At 40.8% G+C, this 17,531-nt stretch overlaps 1 protein-coding gene and 2 non-coding genes across 3 annotated transcripts; all 3 read right to left on the minus strand.

The window, feature by feature from the left end:
- Positions 1-460: 460 nt before the first annotated feature.
- On the minus strand, positions 461-7,837 carry LOC104588784 (elongation factor 1-delta 1-like). The gene is made up of 8 exons (XM_010246865.2): positions 7,717-7,837; positions 2,345-2,456; positions 2,140-2,256; positions 1,962-2,055; positions 1,478-1,598; positions 1,090-1,203; positions 808-969; positions 461-644 (listed from the first exon to the last, which is right to left on the minus strand). Coding segments are annotated over exons 2-8 (696 nt in total). The 5' UTR covers positions 2,431-2,456; positions 7,717-7,837; the 3' UTR covers positions 461-642.
- LOC148801376 (small nucleolar RNA Z199) lies at positions 4,727-4,796 on the minus strand. The gene has a single exon (XR_016085078.1). It is a non-coding gene; the product is annotated as a small nucleolar RNA Z199 (small nucleolar RNA).
- Positions 5,427-5,499, minus strand: LOC148801377 (small nucleolar RNA Z199). The gene has a single exon (XR_016085074.1). It is a non-coding gene; the product is annotated as a small nucleolar RNA Z199 (small nucleolar RNA).
- Positions 7,838-17,531: the final 9,694 nt, after the last annotated feature.

Genomic DNA, 17,531 nt, shown 5'->3' on the forward strand with positions numbered 1-17,531 from the left:
GAACATAAGACAGAGGGAGTTGGCGTGGGACTCCAATGAAGAGGAGAGAGGGAGAAAAAAGAAAAACAAAGGAATTAAGGAGATAACAATAAAGGGGGTTTGGAAAAATATAGTATAGATAATATAGTTATTTTTAATAAATATTTTAAAGTTATTACATAATTTTGTGATAATATTTAAATAATTTAAATTTTAAAATTCAAAAATTTTCTATATAGATATAGATTAGAAGGTGAGGGAGAATACCAATGTAGGGCAAAAGACTAGACTTGCAATTTAGGCACAGGCAGGACCAGGCCCACGCCTCGCTTATAGCACTTGCATTGGTGCTAAACCCAGCCCGAGTCCGGCAAGGCCCATGAGGCCATGACCACCCCGACTTCTCGGACAAACTAATTCTCTGTTGATTACAGCCCACAGAATCCAAACAAATGGAAGGATGGCGTGCTGATTACAGCCCTAAAAAGAAGAAAAGATTGGTTTACTTGATAATTCATTATGTAAAACTAGTTTCACTCAGAGGTTTTACAAGAAATTTAACGAAAAATAACTTCTTAGAAAAAAGACATCTCCTAGAAGATGCATTTCCGCTGAAGCTATAGTAGCCATCAACTATTTTCCACACTGGGAAAGCCCAGCGCCCTCTGCAAAACAAAGAATACACAAAAACATTGATCAATATCATTGCCCAGCAAGAAAAACAAATGAAAGAAGGATATTCGCTCCCCAATGGTCGTAAAACAATGTTGTCTTAGAAGCATCTTGGTATCGTAACGGCGATATACTAGGATTAGAAGTTCAACTTACATATCTTGTTGAATGCTACAATGTCACAGCTCTGAATGTGCTCGTTTGCTGGTTCAGCAGTCAGGTAATCCTCAATAAGGTTATCGATGGATACCAAATCATCCACAATTGTCAACATGATTTGCATTTTCTTTATACCATATCCAACAGGTACAAGTTTAGCTGAAATTACCAGGATACAAGTTAATTGAGCATCCAAACATATTTTAACTTTTCTCTAACTTGGTTTGATGAGTTAATCACTGAATGGTAAACGTCAAAAAGATTGAGGTGGGCACTTACAGGCTCCCCAAACCAAGCCTTCCATCTGAACACTTCTCACTGCTTCTTCAAGCTTTTTCATGTCTGTCTCATCGTCCCAGGGCTTCACATCCAACAAAACAGAGGATTTTCCGGCTAAAGAATAAAAAAAAAAAGAGAAAAATATTAACAAGGCTCAATGCAGAGAGAATAAATAAAACAAAACTACAATAATTGATTTGTTCTTCTAGATTGCAAATTTTCAACAACAAGAGCATCAAAGATTGTGATTTAATCAAAAGATGAATATTCGATATTTAACACAACTTAGGAACTTTAAGGAAAAAAAAAGAAAAGAATCTTAGTTATTTACATACGACACATGACAAAATATCACAAATCTTTTATGTAAAAGAAAGCAGAAACTCACACTCTTTCTTTTTGCCTGATGCTTTCATGGCTGCAGCACGTTCTTCAGCAGCTTTCTTTTCTTCCTCAGTCTCTTCACCAAATAAGTCAACATCATCATCATCATCCTCAGTAGCCGATGCCTGAAACTCAAATTTCCTATTAATGCATGAGTATATAATTTTTTTGGTAGAACTTATACTATATCTTGAAACTCGAAAAGGAAATTAACTAACAGAACAAAGAATTCCATATTTCACACTTCTGAATGTAACAAGGATAAGAGAAACTCTTAAAACACTAAATGCTCATATTTCCTTAACTGTTACTGTTAGAAATCAAGGCTAACACTAATAACTTAACAAGTTTTATGGCAACAACACCATCCAACATTACTATAGATTATAAATAAACAAGTAATTGGATCCAGCAAAAAGGAAAAATGAAATATTGAGTAAATTCACATGTATAAACAATGAACAAATACAGAAAAGTTCTAAGCTTACCTTTGTGTCAGCCACCGGAGGAGTTGCAATGGACTCCACTGTAATGGAAACTGATCCTTCCACTTTAACTCCCTGGCCTTCTCCAGAAACACCACTGTAGTCAAACTTAAGAATTTTAAAAACCACGGAGAAATGGCAAACGAAAATATGACAAGGATTGTGTTGTAGTTAGACTTACGAAAGTCTTAAAAGAGCATCAATGTGGTGGTACCACCTACAAACATTCACATATTCAGTCGAAGGAGCTTTTGAAAGAGCAGAATAGACAGTAATATCATCTTTTGAAGCCTGGTACCTGGGATTAAGAGGGGGAAAACAGGATATTAAATGATGAAACCCAAGAAAACCAAGAAACAAGGAAAATTTAAAGCAAAATGATATACCCAGTAATGTAACTCCTAGTCAGGAGATACTCATCAAGTTTCTTTAAGCCAGACTCCGCGTTAAGGTTGTAGAATGCAACTGCCATGGCTTCGACAGGCTTTAAATGATTTACTACAAGCACGACAAAGCAAAAGATAAGATTTTTGTAGAGTATTGAAAAAGAATAAAATGTTGAAGTTTTAATTAATAGTCAATCCAAGTCCTAGGCATTGGTTCTTCTCATAAATATATGAACCAATTAGAAATTAAGAAAAATAAATCCAAATTTAATGCTTTTTTACAAGCATCTACATTTAATACCGCTTTTGTTCAGCAATCCATATTTGATACTTATTTAGTAACAGAAGGCATCCTAAACATAGGGAGGGGCACCTAACATTGGCAATGGACCTAGCTAGGGAAGATGCATTCAACTTGTTTAAAAACATCTCATTCATGATTTGTATGGCAGATAACTATTAGCAACACCAGACCAAATGTTGAGGTTTTAATTAATAGTCAATCCAAGTCCTAGGCATTGGTTCTTAATAAAGAATTGCTACACATGCATTTGAATAAAGCAAATGAAGGCACTCTCATAAATATACAAACAAATTAGAAATTAAGTAAAAAAATCCACATTTGATGCTTTTTTATGACTATCTACATTTAATACCACTTTTGTTCAGCAATCCATATTTGATACTTATATAGTAACAGAAGGCATCCTAAACATAGGGAGGGGCACCTAAGTTCAATCAAAGAACAAACCAAGAATCAGGAATTAGCCTCATCTGTGAGCCCAAACGTACCCAATGACCTCACTGATCATCAAAAACAAAAAAAAAAAAGTCCAATCAAGAACTTGCCGACCCATTTCAAGACCCCAGATAGCCAGGGCAAACATTGGCAATGGAATCAGTTTTTATAGAAGATAGCACATTTGACTTCAGATCTGTAGGAGATCAAAGGTTGTCAATGGTTTGTCGGTCACAGTTAATTCAGAAACACGGACCAAAGAGATTACTCATCATCTCCACCCTTAACCCAAAGAGATTACAGGGAAATTGAAAGAAAAAACAAAAATAGGAGAACAAAGTTTCTAAAATCGATCATAAAGCAATGAGAATTAGGAAATTTCATTAAAAAAAGAGAATCAGAATCGTGGTAATTGCAACATACCAAACATATAAATCAGTTTTTTAATAGAAGATAGCATGTTTCGACTCAGAAATACAGACCAAAAACATTACTCATCATCTCCACCCATAGATCAGATCCTTTATTCCGGAACAAAGCAAAAAAATTAATTAAAGAACAACAAATACAGGGACAAGTGACAAAATAGAATTCAGTTTTTAATAGAAGGTAGCATATTTTTCTGTAGGTACAAGGCAGATCAGAGGTTGGTAATGGTTTGTCGGTCACGGTTAAATCAGAAACACGGACCAAAAAGATTACTCATCATCTCCACCCACAGAAATAATTACTTTTTCAATTAATCAAAGAAAAAGAACAAGGGTTCAATTGATTCATGGGAACAAGGGTCTGGAATCAAAATCAGAATGGTCTGTTCCAATTCCAACCATTTGTTTGGGCAGAATCAAAATCTCAAACACATTCTTGGTGGAATGGCATAGCCCATTTGAGAGAATGGCCATTCCCTCCCCCTCCCTTGGAAATGAAAATCTATTCCAGCTGATTCCGCTTCCCATTTTAAACAAACAGGCTGAGGGAATAGACCATTCTGATTCTGATACCGATTCAAATTGCAAACCAAATGGACCATAACAAAGACCAGATTAGTAAGACAAGTTGAGAGAAATTAAACAAAACGAAACAACATGAGAAAACGAAAAAACAATATTGTAAAAAGCACAAGACAAAGGAACTAAAGGGTTGTCCACAACATTATGTACTCATTTCTCATTTGTACTCAGAAGTACTGTATAGAAACAAATAATGCACCAAATACACATTATGATTCTATTCTGATTGCAGAATCAAAAAGATCACTAAAAAAAATTATTGGCTAATAAAGAATAATAAATAACATAGCAGATTTGATAAATAAATTCCACACATTTTTCACTGAAAAAACCAAGGAACTTTTTCTAGAAATCAATTGGCCCAAAGAAATGGGATTAAAAAAAATCTAGAAAAAAATCAGAATAAGAAGAGCTTAAAATTGCAACAGAAATGAAACAACTAAAAGAAAAACAAAATAGAAAAAAATTAGAAAGGAAACTTTGTTAATTTTTAAAGAGGGGTGTAAGAAGAAGTTGGTAACGAGCCACAAGTCAGATAAAAGATTGCTCATCATCACCTCCAGAAATCGAAGGAATAAATAAGAGAGTAAATTAAGTTAAACAAAAGAGGACTCTAAGGGGTTTGAAGATATGAATCATCAGAGACTTAAATACAACGAATCATTAAGTATCATATTGTTGCAGTTTTCTCTTCAGATGATCCCCCTCACTTGTAGAACTAAAATATATCAAAAAAGAAAATAAAAAATATTATGCAAATTAATAATAACAATAATATAATGTAAGGAGAATCAAATATAAATGAAACAATTTAAGAAAACAAAAGACAAAATTACAGAAGGGCGTACAGAATTATATTCCCAATTCTAATTAGAAGTACATTAAACAAGGAACCAATAAACAATATTAAGACTTTTTTTCTGATTTCAAAATTAAAATCATCACTAAAGAGCATTTATTGATCGTTGATGAGAATAGCCAAGTAAATTCAGTAGAAATTTTTCCAAAGACAATACATCAAGACAAATTCTCTGGAAATAAAACAGCCAAAAAAAAGAGAGGACTGTTGTAATTTGAGAAACAAATCAATATCAGAATTATCATATAAATGAACACGCTTATTTAGAAAGAAAAACAGAAACTGTTTTTTTTTGAAGAAACAATATGGTTTATTATAGATCTAAAGGAAATCAGAGGTTGATAATGGTTGGTCAGTCAAAAACGTTTATTCATCAGATCCTCCCCAAGATCTATTCCTTTCAGATATCAAAGAAAAGAACTGAGAGTGTAGTAAATTCATTAAAACAACAATCATTATATGGAATGAAGATGAGATCATCAGAGACTTAAATACAACAAATCATGAAGCATCATATTGTTGCAGTTTTTTTCTCATCAGATGATCCTCTTCAGTTGTAGAACGAAAAATATATCAAATCTAAAAGCACATAAAAAGAAGCAGCAAAACAACAAATAAAACAGAAGAAAAGCAAACAAACTATAATTAGTTCACAAAGTTCATCCAAAACAAACTATAATTGGTTTTGAGTATAATGGGTGTGGGCCTTGGCCTAGGTTTGAACTTGGCTCCAAGCTGAAATGGACTTGGACTTTAGGTTACACAAGGCCAACATGGCCTTAGTTGAATTGCAATTACTTGAGTTTGAGTTTGGGCCCGTGCTAGGCCTATAATGGTCTATGCCAAATTGGGCTTAGACTATAGCTTGAGTTTGTGCCCAAGCTTGGTCTATATGGCCAAGGCCAAATTGGGCTTGGATTGGAAATGGGCTGGGCCTAAGCCTATTTGGCCTTGGCCTAAGTTAGGCTCCTAGGTTGCTATGTTTTCCAAATTGAAATGGGCTTGGGCCTAGCTTTGGCCCTTCCTCTTTAAACCCTTCTAACCCTCTACTTCGTTATTTGATCTTCTTTTCTCCATTTTAACATCTTTGATATGACTCTATGTTTACACATATTCCACCCCACACACTAGCTAATTCCCTACCTTGACTCCCTACTTCACCATCTGATATAGATTTGTAAAAGGATATCGAAATTTGCTATTTGGGGCCAAAAAGGAGATTTTTGCAAACCTAACGGGGCAAGGTGCATATGGCCCTTGGGATGCAGAGATCTCAAAAAGTTACCCAATGTCAAAAAAATCACCCCAATTGGACATCTAAGCACAACATTATGGCTTCTAAAAGTTTGCACATACATTGAGTGTGTGTGAGCATCAAGAAACAGCTCACTTGGGCTGACTTGGAGTCACCACCCATCATTTGAAAGAATTGGAGGTAATGAGACCTTCAAGAGTTATTATCCAAAATCATTTTGTTTTATAGTGACTCAAAAACCCAAAGCAATGGTCCAACCAGTCCAGGTAAGACTCAAATGGGAAAGGGAAGGGGTTAGACACCCCTCTCCCGTTTCCAAATGGTGGGGCCCACATGGGCATTCCCACAGCAAGCACAGTCACCAAGTACAAACAAATTAATGAGCATTGAACCACATAGACGCATTAGTCAATGAACACAACACAAAGATCAATCAACAAAGTTAATAACCTAAGAGGGATATAAACAACAACATGCAATGAGAATTACTAAGGCTGCATTTGGCATTCCTTATTTTAAGGACTTAACTCCTTTTTGCAGTTAAAGACCCAGTGTTAAAAGGGCATTTTAACTGCAAAAAAGGAGAAAACTCCTTAAAAAAAGGAATGCCAAATGCAGCCTAAATCATATAAAAAAGGAGTTAGATAACATGGGGTGGGAATTACTCGGTGGGATAAACAGACCTACCCAATGATGTAAAAAGCACAAAATCGTTAATATGAATACAGTATGACAGTCACGTAGTCTAAAGAGAAGACAATGTTGTTTGAATTATTGATTAACAAGAACAACCAAGAACGAGGAATATCATCTAGCATATAGCACTTAACAAATATCAAGGACAATGAAAATAGCAAAAGATCCTACCAATTTGAGGAATATTAATCATGAAGAGGCAGGCAAAAATCAGGTAGACTAATTAGCAAGAGAAGAACAATCTCACAATAAATCATACTGATTGATTCAATTAAAAATACTAAGGGTCAAGTAAATTGACAAACTCTGGCAAGAAGCGAATTTAGAGAAAAAACAAAAGGTTAACTAATTCCAACAATGAAGCGGGCCATGGCCACAGGGACTAAGTTGGTCCTAGTGAAAATTAGAAAGCGATAACCAGAAATCATAACCAAAAGAAAAGGGACGGAGAAAGACGACTGGAAATTAAACAAATTCAGAGAATAACATATGTTGCAACGATGGAAACTAAAGGAGATCAAGCACTTGGCGTTAAACAAGTTGACTTAATAAAAAGGGTTTTGGCCAGAGGTTGGGGTTCTGCACTTGACATTAACTGGCCAAGCACCTAACAGTCTCGGTCGGTCAGGCCTGAGACCATCCTGTAACTAGTCCAGATTCGGGAATGAAAAACGAAACAAGAACATGTAAATGCCAACTTATTATCAAAAAAAAAAATACATGTAAATGCCTAATTATTATCAATTAAAATACAACAAAACAAAGAAGCTAAAATAAATAGATATTATGGAGAACGAATGGGGAAAACGCTACCGCCGCTGTAGCCTGTATGCTCGAGGCTTCGACGGAGAAGATGATGAACTAGCTAGGCTCCCTTGCGGTTGGATTTTATATTAGGGTAATAAGGTAGTTTCGTAATTTTATGAAGTTTAGGGGGATTTTCGTAATGTCGAGTTTAGGAGGGTCAAATCGGAATGATCATTGAATGGTGGAGACTTTTAGGTAAAAAAAGGTTGAGATGGGCTATGTCTGTATATAGAAGTTTTGTGTTTTTTTTTTGGTAAAGTAGGCTACAGAGTAAAAGAATTTCATCAAGGAAGAAAGCAAGCAACAAAACAGGAAAGAAAGAATAGACTAAGAAAAGAAAACAAACTAAGAAAACAGAAAAAACAAGCTAAACCAAAGGAACTTAAAAGACGAAGAAAAGCCAATCCTAGCTGCAGCCTGCAGCATTAGCAGCACTGTTCAAGCTTCTTGGACACTGATGTAGGCGCAGATGGCCCCGTCCCATCGCAGGCACATACGTGCGGATCCAATCAGGGCGTGCACATCAGCTCAGATTCGGATAAGATTTCAATAAGCTATCCGAGTTATGACCGAATTATCAGCTGAAAGCAAAATCTTCAATTCATCTCGGATAAGAGAAAGGAAGTTATTAATATTAATTATTTCCAAATTTCCTCTTTGTCCTGTCATATCAATAACTATCTATAACGGGCGAAGCCCCCTACACCGAGCTCACCTACCCCTAAGCGGTCTTTTTAAGTATAAAAAGGAGGTGAGCCCCTCAAGCTAAGGGATTGGAATTTAAGCTCTTTAGATAACATCTTAGATCTCCTATTTTCTTTAGTGGCCTCGTCTAAGCGTTCATACCTCATGCCTCGTCCACATCTCATCGTCTCTTAATACTAACTTGATCGTCGAAGTCTCCGCCCTGGGTATCAACCCAAGGTCTCTGACGTTTTCCTCTCTATAGGATCGACCCACAAGTCTTCGGCCAACTCGGACATCCCTCACCTCGACCTCGGATCACTCAGTGGCACCCAACTTAGGAGCGAAATTACAGTGTTGTCCTCGGCCTATTCCAAGCATCAACAATTGGCATCGTCTATGGAAAACGTTGCTAAGACTTCCCTCAATTCAACTTAAAATTAAAAGAATTAAACTCCTAAGTCTCAACCGACATGGTGAGAAACACTAGGAACGCTCAAAACCTGGTCATGACAAAACAACTCCAATCTGTCCTCGATCAGCTGGACCACCTCGCTCAATAGATTGACGAGGAATAACCCCATACAGGAGGCCACCCCCAGGGCACCCGCGCTGCTGGGAGCTTGGGCCACCAGGGCGAGCGCGTGTCCGCGGACCCCTTGGCCCTCGGTCCAATCAACTCTCAACGGGCCGACCCTTTAGAGTTCGATAGTAGCCAGCATGCTAGCCAGCCACAGAGAACCTCCAAACCCCCTAGCCGAAGGGGGGAGCAATCAACTTAGTCCTGGAATCATTGCTGAGACCCCGAACAGCATCACCACCGTCGAAGAGAGAACTCCCGAGACAAAGGCGGGCAATCTGGCCATCATTACCCCCACTCGAGGGCTGAGAGCCGACATTACGCCTCTCCCTCATGCATATCGGATCTCCCAGACCTCCTGAATGATAGGCGAGCCAAAAGGAACGGACATTGCCCCACTTCCGAATACTCCAGGGTCCAGGCCAACCCCCCACTGAGTCCATGAGGACTGGGATGGGGCTCAGGCCCCCATCGACCAACGAATCATGGACCTGCAAGCCCAACTCGAAGCCATTAAGGACGAGCTCTATCAAGTCAGAGAGAGCCAAGCAAAGGCCTCGGTTAGCCAGAGCCATCCATCCAGAAGGATGGATGCCTTCACCTCGGACATCATCTCCAAGCCTCTCCCCTCACACTTCAAAGCACCGACGTTGGAGATGTACAATGGTACTAAAGGGATGAGAGATCCATCATATGGATGGCTGAACCCTGTAGGAAGGTTGGGCAAAATTTCAAAAATTTTTCTCTCTCATGTGGAAATCGCATTCCCTATTTTAAAAAACTGCATTTTCAATGATCAATCTTGAAACCAAACCGGACCAGATCTGAAACCAAAAGGGAGTAAAGGGATATACCTGATACGGAGTAATGATAAACCCCCACTGAAGGTGTTCACGCCCAAGGAGAAGACCAAAGACTGCTTCCACCGAAGATGACACTACGTGAGGTGAAGCATAATCAATAGGACAATTCTTCAGCAAGAATATGATGAAGGGCAGGTGAGCACGACTTTAGATTGCCTTTTCTACCAAAAGGCAATATCAAGAACTGTTCTTGATCACTCCCACTAGTGGAGATCGAACTGGTAGAGCGGCAAGAGCAGGAGAGAATAAGAGCAGAAGACAGTGCAGTCAAACTGTGTTGTCTCTCTCTGTAATTCAGTAGAATGTGAGGATGATATGGAGGTTCGCCCTGCTCTTCTATTTATAGCCTTAAAGAGAGGATCTCCTAATCCCATTAGGAGTTTCCTAATCCAAATATTTTATTTGGATCTGGACTCTCTTTAAGAGATAATGATAATCTCTTATCTTATCTATAGATAAAGATCAATCCTTCTAATCTAATTAGGAGTTTCCTTATCCAAATCTTTATTTGGATCTGAACTCTCTGAGTGGATAGGGATAATCCCTTATCCTATCAGTTGATCCAAATCCCATAACCGCCCTCATTTAATTAATCTTATTAAGCTAGTTCGAATTAAGTTTTAGGCCCATTAAGTCTATGTGCTCACTTAACCTCTTAATCTGCTGCCCAGTTGGCTATCCATGTATGGTGTAGGACCCAAACATTGATCTACACATCAGCCACATGGGTTCAGTCCAGCCTCTGTTACAAGGCCTGGCCGAATTCATTGTAAGAGATAGTGAACCCCTGAGTCTATCACCATGGGCTCTTAATGGGCCCAACATTTACACTAAATGGTCCCTGGGTCAAACCACCTTATAAAAACCCAAGGACTGTAGGCAGATGCAAGATTAGGCCATCAGGTATTACCCTCAATGGTTTTACACTTAACCTCTCAGCACATAATGATCAAACACTGCCCGATAAGAGATAACCTCTCCCTTGGCTGCAAGGTACAATGCTGCACTCTCTACTCACGTGGATCCCAGGAATTAAAACCTTTTGCAAACATTAGGAGTTTCCTAATCCAAATCTTTTATTTGGATCTGGACTCTCTTTAAGGATAATCCCTTATCTTATCTACAGATAAATATCAACATTCCTAATCTAATTAAGAGAATTCTAATCCAAATCTTTATTTGGATCTGGACTGTTTGAGTGGATAGGGATAATCCCTTATCCTATCAGCTGATCCAAATCCTAGAACTGCCCTCATTTAATTAATCTTATTAAGCCAGTTCGAATTAGGCTTTAGGCCCATTAAGTCTATGTGCTCACTTAACCTCATAATATGCTGCCCAGTTGGCTATCCTTGTATGGTGTGGTACCCAAACATTGATCTACACATCAACCACATGGATTATCCTAACCTCTGTTACAAGGCCTGGCCGAATTCACTGTAGGAGACAGTGAACCCATGAGTCCATCACCATGGGCTTTTAATGGGCCCAACATTTACACTAAATGGTCCTTGGGTCAAGCCACCTTATAAAAACCTAATGATTGTGGGCAGATGCAAGATTAGCCCATCAGGTATTACCCTCAATGGTTTTACACTTAACTTCTCAGCCCATAATGATCAAACACTGCCTGACAAGAGAGGACCTCTCCCCCGGCTACAAGGTACAGTGATGCACTCTCTACTCACGTGGATCCTGGGAATTAAAACGTTTTGCAAACATTTTGAAACCATAATATATATATCTATACAAATATATTTTACAAAACAAATTTCAACGGGTGAAATCGACTACCTGCAGTTTTGGTTTCCATCAGAGAGAGTGCATCCCCGATCATTCACTTTGTCCGACAAAGGGGCTGATCCTATCACTATGATCACCCACTCAGATGGATTTTTGGACTATCCCAACATACTCGGGTTTTGACCCCCTCTATGGATCTCACTGATTGGCATATCAAAGACAACCCAATCCGACATCTGGTGTAGTATCATAATCGTGTCTAGGGGTCAGGTGTAACATTCATGTTTTGCCCATCTATCTCCAAGGTCTAGGGCAATACTAGAATTTTGGTCCGGTTCAGGGTTTCAAGAAAACCCACACTACATGTACCTTAGGTCTCTCCCTGGCAGCTAAGATAAGCCACCCCAACCAACTTGGCAGCATATTAATGTCAACCTTGGCAAGATAAATCTCCCCAGATCTATCTAACGGCTGTGAAGATTCTAAACTTACACGATTCTCATAAGTGTCCAGTTTAAGAGTATTACACAAAAACACACCATAATAACATGAATCAAATATGTATTTTATTAATTTAAATGAAATGTCATAATGTACATCATTCTAATTGGAAGTAAGGGTATACACTGTCTAACAGGCAGGTACCACCGACTTGAACGACCACCTAGAAAGTTTCAAGGCACTCATGCTCCTTTACGGATACTCCAACGCCCTGACGTGACGAACTTTCCAGGCGATCTTCAAGGAGGCAACCCACCACTAGTTCTCTGGGTTCCCTCCTCGCTCCTTTTCCTCGCCCACTTCATCAGCAGTAAATGGTGCCAAAGAGCGTCGTTTCTTTGATGGCTGCAAAATAGAAGCGCGGTGAGAGTCTGTGGTCTTACATCGACCGCTTCAAGAAAGAAGAACTCGAGGTCCGAGACCTTGACCCCATGGTCTCCATGCACGCTACCATCAACGGGCCTTCTACCCAACTTAACCCTTAGGTGCTCGGTAGACAAGATACCGCTGAAGTCCAAGGTAGACTTTCTCAAGAAGGCATAGCAGTACATCGCCAATGATGAGACCTCGATCGGTGAACATCAGGAAGGGAAAGCTGATCGCCATCACGGAGGCCCAATGAAGAAGAGAAAGAATGGGGACCACCGCAACAGTGGAAACAACAGCAACAAGGACAACAAGAAACCACCGACCTTGGCTCTGGCTTACAATCAACATACACCATTCAACTCCACTTGAACACAGATCCTGATGCTGGTCTGGAAGGAGGAATACATGAAATGACCAGAAAAGATGAAAAGGAACACCAAGAGGGGGAAACCGAAAAATACTACAAGTACTACTGCGGCACCGACCACAACACCGAGGACTGCTATCAGTTGAAAAATGAAATAGAGTCCCCCATCCATCGCAGTCACCTCAAGCAGTACGTTGGGGGTGAGGCCGAGGCCTTGTCCTTCTAGCAACAGCATCACCACCACCAACAATAACTCGTTGGCGTCATCGACGTCATTGTCGGGGGCACAACCTCGGGTGGGGCCTCGGCCCGCAAGGCTTACGCCAGGCAATTGAACATCTAGGGGCCGGCCCCCAAGAAGCTAAAACAGGAAGAAGCCCTTGCATTCACAGACGAGGACTTAAAGGGGGTCACAATCCCCCACGAGGACTATGGTGAAGAGGATCCTTGTGGACAGCGGCTCTTCGGTCGACATCCTCTTCTATGAGGCATTTCAAAAGATGAAGCTGGTGCCTGAGGCCTTCAACCCGCCAACGTCCCACTCGTCGGCTTCTCCGACAATGCGGTTAGGCCAAAAGGAAGAATCACCCTACCCATCACGGTAGGGATAGAACCTCGATAGGTGACGAGGATGAATGAGTTCCTGTTCATGAGGATCAACCCCCCCTACAACGCCATCATCAAGTGGCAAACCCTCCAAGCACTCAAGGCGGCCATCTCCTCTTAAGAACTAGCCCGCCACTTCCAACACTTCTCCCTACAGCAAGTTCCGTGGTCTGAGAACATGAGAAACAACACCCTATCTAAGTTGGCAAGAACCTCGGGCTCATCCCTTAGCCACATTTTTCGTATGGAAAAGTTAGCTCGGCCCTTGATCGAAGAAGACCAAGTCCTTCCTGTCTAGGCCAAGCCATCATGGATGGATCCTATCATCAATTTCCTTACGACTGAGCAACTACCCAATGACAGAAACAATGCCAGACAAATCCGACGCTAAGCCGCGCATTACACCTTACTTGAAGGAAAGTTGTACCGAAGATTGTTCACCTTGCCCTACCTCCGATGCCTCCATCAGGAGGGGGGTGAGTACGTGCTCTGAGAGATTGACAAAGGCATTTGCGGTAACCACCTCGGAGGTAGAGCCTTGACCCATAAAGCACTTAGAAAGGGTATTTTTGGTCGATGATACTGAAGGAAGCAACCGAGTTGGTGCGAAGGTGTGATAAGTGTCAGAGACACTCCAATATCTCCCATCGGCCATCCACAACCCTATCAGTCCTCAGCAGCCCTTAGCCCTTTGCCAAGTGGGGCATGGATCTCCTTGGTCCCTTCCCTCAAGCCACAAGAAACAAAAAGTACATCGTCTCACCATCGACTACTTCACCAAATGGGTCAAGGTTGGGCCCTTGGCCACCATCATCGCCATAATGATACAAAATTTCTTCTAGAAGAACATTATATTTCGCTTAGGCCTCCCCCACATGCTAGTCACTGATAACGGGAAGCAATTCGATGACACGAGGTTCTGAGAGTGGTATGCCTCCCTTAGCATCAAACAATAGTACCCCTTGATAGGCTACCCTCAAACGAACTGCCTAGCCGAGGTCACTAACTAAACTATCCTAGAAGGACTGAAGACCAGGCTCAACAGGGCGACGAACTGAACAACGTCCTATAGGCATACCTGACAACACCTCAGACAACCATGAAGAAACCCCATTCAACCTAACTTAAGGTACCGAGGCCATCATTCCAGTAGAGATCGGCTAGTCGATGCTTTGAACTGAGGCGTACAATGAAGTCGAGAATAACAAAGAACTTAGAACAAATCTATACCTGTTGAAAGAAGTCCGAGAACAAGTGTAGATAAGAGTAGCAACTTACCAGCAGAGAGTAGCTCACTACTGCAATTTAAGGGTGAAAGAGAGACACTACTGAGAAGGAGACCTCATCCTCAAAAAAGTCATGGTGCCCGAGCCTGGTGTAGGCAAGCTCGTTCCCAATTGGGAGGGTCCCTACAAACTCAACCAAGTTGTCGGCCCCGACACATTTTGGCTCGAACACTTAGATGGAAGACCAGTCCCTTGGACATGGAACTCGAAGAATCTCTGAATGTACTACCAATGAATGTAATTCATATTGACTGAACAGTGAATACTAGTGCAAAGTTCGTCCCCCTCGGCTCAATGTTTTAGTGTACAAGTTCTCATTTGAAAAGTGGCTAGGACCACTTAGTCACACGATCGGCCGACGCATACAGCCTCCCTCGAGGCCCCTACGCTCAGACTGGACTATGGTCGGGACACACAGTTCTTACGAACTAAACGCCTGCCTAGCCTCCGTAGTTAAGGCAGGGACAGGCAGGGGCTTCAGCTAGAAACATCGGCCAATATCCTCGGCCAATAACGAACAAACACACAAAATAATCTAAGTACCTGGACAAATAGGAAATAACAAGCCGTCTTCGGCGGTAGTAGGCCACCTTGGCACCACACACTTACCGCGACAAAGGCTAGGTGTAGCACAACCCCGAGCACCTCGGCAACACAGCTCAGACTTAACCAATGCCATTTAACTTCTTAAAGTGAGTGACTAAGTAACAAGCCACTTTGGGTAGCGACTTTTGCTACTTGTGACCTCTCAGAGGGGGGCATAGACCCCTTAGCAAGAGAGAGAGAGAGAGAGAGAAGAAGAGAAAAAAGAGGCAATAAAGGCACAAGGTACTCAGAAAGGGGTATTCCATTAAGTATTCATTGATCCAGTGCTTACAAAAGTTTTGACCTCGAATGGGGGAGGCCGAGCCCCCTTTACTAAAAAGATATACAAAAAAGAATAAGAGAAAAAACCTTTCAAGAGACCCAACCGCCTACACACCACCCTCTGTTAGACAGTGTATGCCCTTAGGTCCAATCAGAATGATGTACATTATGAAATTTAAAGTAAATGAATAAAGTACATATTTGATTCATGTTATTATGGTGTGTTTCTGTGTAATACCCTTAAACTGGACACATATGAGACTCGTGTTAGTTTAGAATCTTCACAGCCATTGGATAAATCAAGGGAGATATATCCTGCCAAGGCTAACACTGATGTGCCGTGCCACCAAGTTGGTTGGTGTGGTTTGTCTCAGCTGCCAGGGTGAGACCTGAGGTACATGCAGTGTGGGTTTTCTTGAAACCCTGAATCGGATCAGAATTCCAGTATTGCCCTGGACCTTGGAGATAGATGGGCCAAACTGGAATGTTACACCTGACCCCTAGACTCGATTATGATACTTTACTAGGTGTCAGATTGGGCTGTCTTTGATATGCCAATCAGTGAGATCCTTAGAGGGGGTCAAAACCTGTGTATGTTGGGACAATTTGAGAATTTATCTGAGTGGGTGATCATAGTGATATGATCAACCCCTTTGTCAGACAAAGTGAATGATCAGGGATGCACTCTCTCTGATGGAAACCAAAACTGCCGGCAACCGATTTCAACCGTTGAAATTTGTTTTACAAAATATATTTATATACATACATACATACATACATACATATATATATATATATATATATTATGGTTTCAAAATGTTTGCAAAAGGTTTTAATTCCCGGGATCCATGTGAGTAGAGAGTGCAACACTGTACCTTGCAGCTGAGGGAGAGGTCCTCTCCTGTCGGGTAGTGTTTGATCATTATGGGCTGAGAGGTTAAGTGTAAGACCATTGAGGGTAATACCTGATGGGCTAATCTTGTATCTGCCCACAATCCTTGGGTTTTTATAAGGTGGCTTGACCCAAAGACTATTTAGTGTAAATGTTGGGCCCATTAAGAGCCCATGGTGATGGGCTCAGGGGTTCACTTGTCACCTATAGTGAATTTGGCCAGGCCTTGTAACTAAGGCTGGGCTGAACCCATGTGGCTGATGTTTAGATCATTGTTTGGGTCCCACGCCATAGAATGATATCCAACTGGGCAGCAGTTTGGAGAATAAGTGAGCACATGAACTTAATGGGCTTAAAGCCCAATTCGAACTGGCTTAATTAGATTAATTAAAGTGGGGCGGTTCTGGGATTTAGATCAGTAGATAGGATAAGGGATTGTCCCTATCCACTCAGAGAGTTCAGATCCAAATAAAGATTTGGATTAGGAAACTCCTAATGGGATTAGGAGAACCTCTCTTTAAGGCTATAAATAGAGGAGAAGGGCGAACCCCAATTCATCATTCAGTCTTACTGATACAAGAGGGAAGATAGCATATAGTTGGACTGACGCCATGTTCTTCTCTTGTCTTCTCCTGCTATTGCCGCCATTGCCAGTTCGATCTCCATCTATAGGAGCGATCAAGAAGGGTTCTTTATATCACCTTTTGGCAAAAAAGGTGATCTGAAGTCATGCTCAGTCGCCCTCTATCAGATTCTTGGTGAAGAATCAGGTTTTTGCTGAAGAGCCATCTTGCTGATTCTACTGCACCCTACGCTGTGTCATCTTCAGTGGGAGCAGTCTTTGGTAATCTCCTTGGACGTGAACACCTTCGATGGGAGTTACTGTTACTCCGTATCAGGTATATCCCTCTCCTACCTTTTGGTTTCAGATCTGGTTCGGTTTAGGTTCAAGATTGATCATTGAAAATGCAGTTTTCTAAAATAGGGAATGTGATTCCCACATGGGAGAGAGAAATTTTTGAAATTTCGCCCAACCTACCTGTAGGGTTTGACCATCCATATG

The sequence above is a fragment of the Nelumbo nucifera genome, chromosome 3 (genome assembly GCF_055504915.1).
Source record: "Nelumbo nucifera cultivar China Antique chromosome 3, China Antique-T2T, whole genome shotgun sequence".
Lineage (NCBI taxonomy): Eukaryota > Viridiplantae > Streptophyta > Magnoliopsida > Proteales > Nelumbonaceae > Nelumbo > Nelumbo nucifera.

Coding starts and splice junctions, on each gene's coding strand:
- LOC104588784 (XM_010246865.2), bottom strand. CDS start 2,430: ATGGCAGTTGCATTCTACAACCTTAACGCGGAGTCTGGCTTAAAGAAA. Junction 2,056..2,139: donor GATGCTCTTTTAAGACTTTC/GTAAGTCTAACT, acceptor GTTTGACTACAG/TGGTGTTTCTGGAGAAGGCC. Junction 970..1,089: donor AGGCTTGGTTTGGGGAGCCT/GTAAGTGCCCAC, acceptor TGGTAATTTCAG/CTAAACTTGTACCTGTTGGA.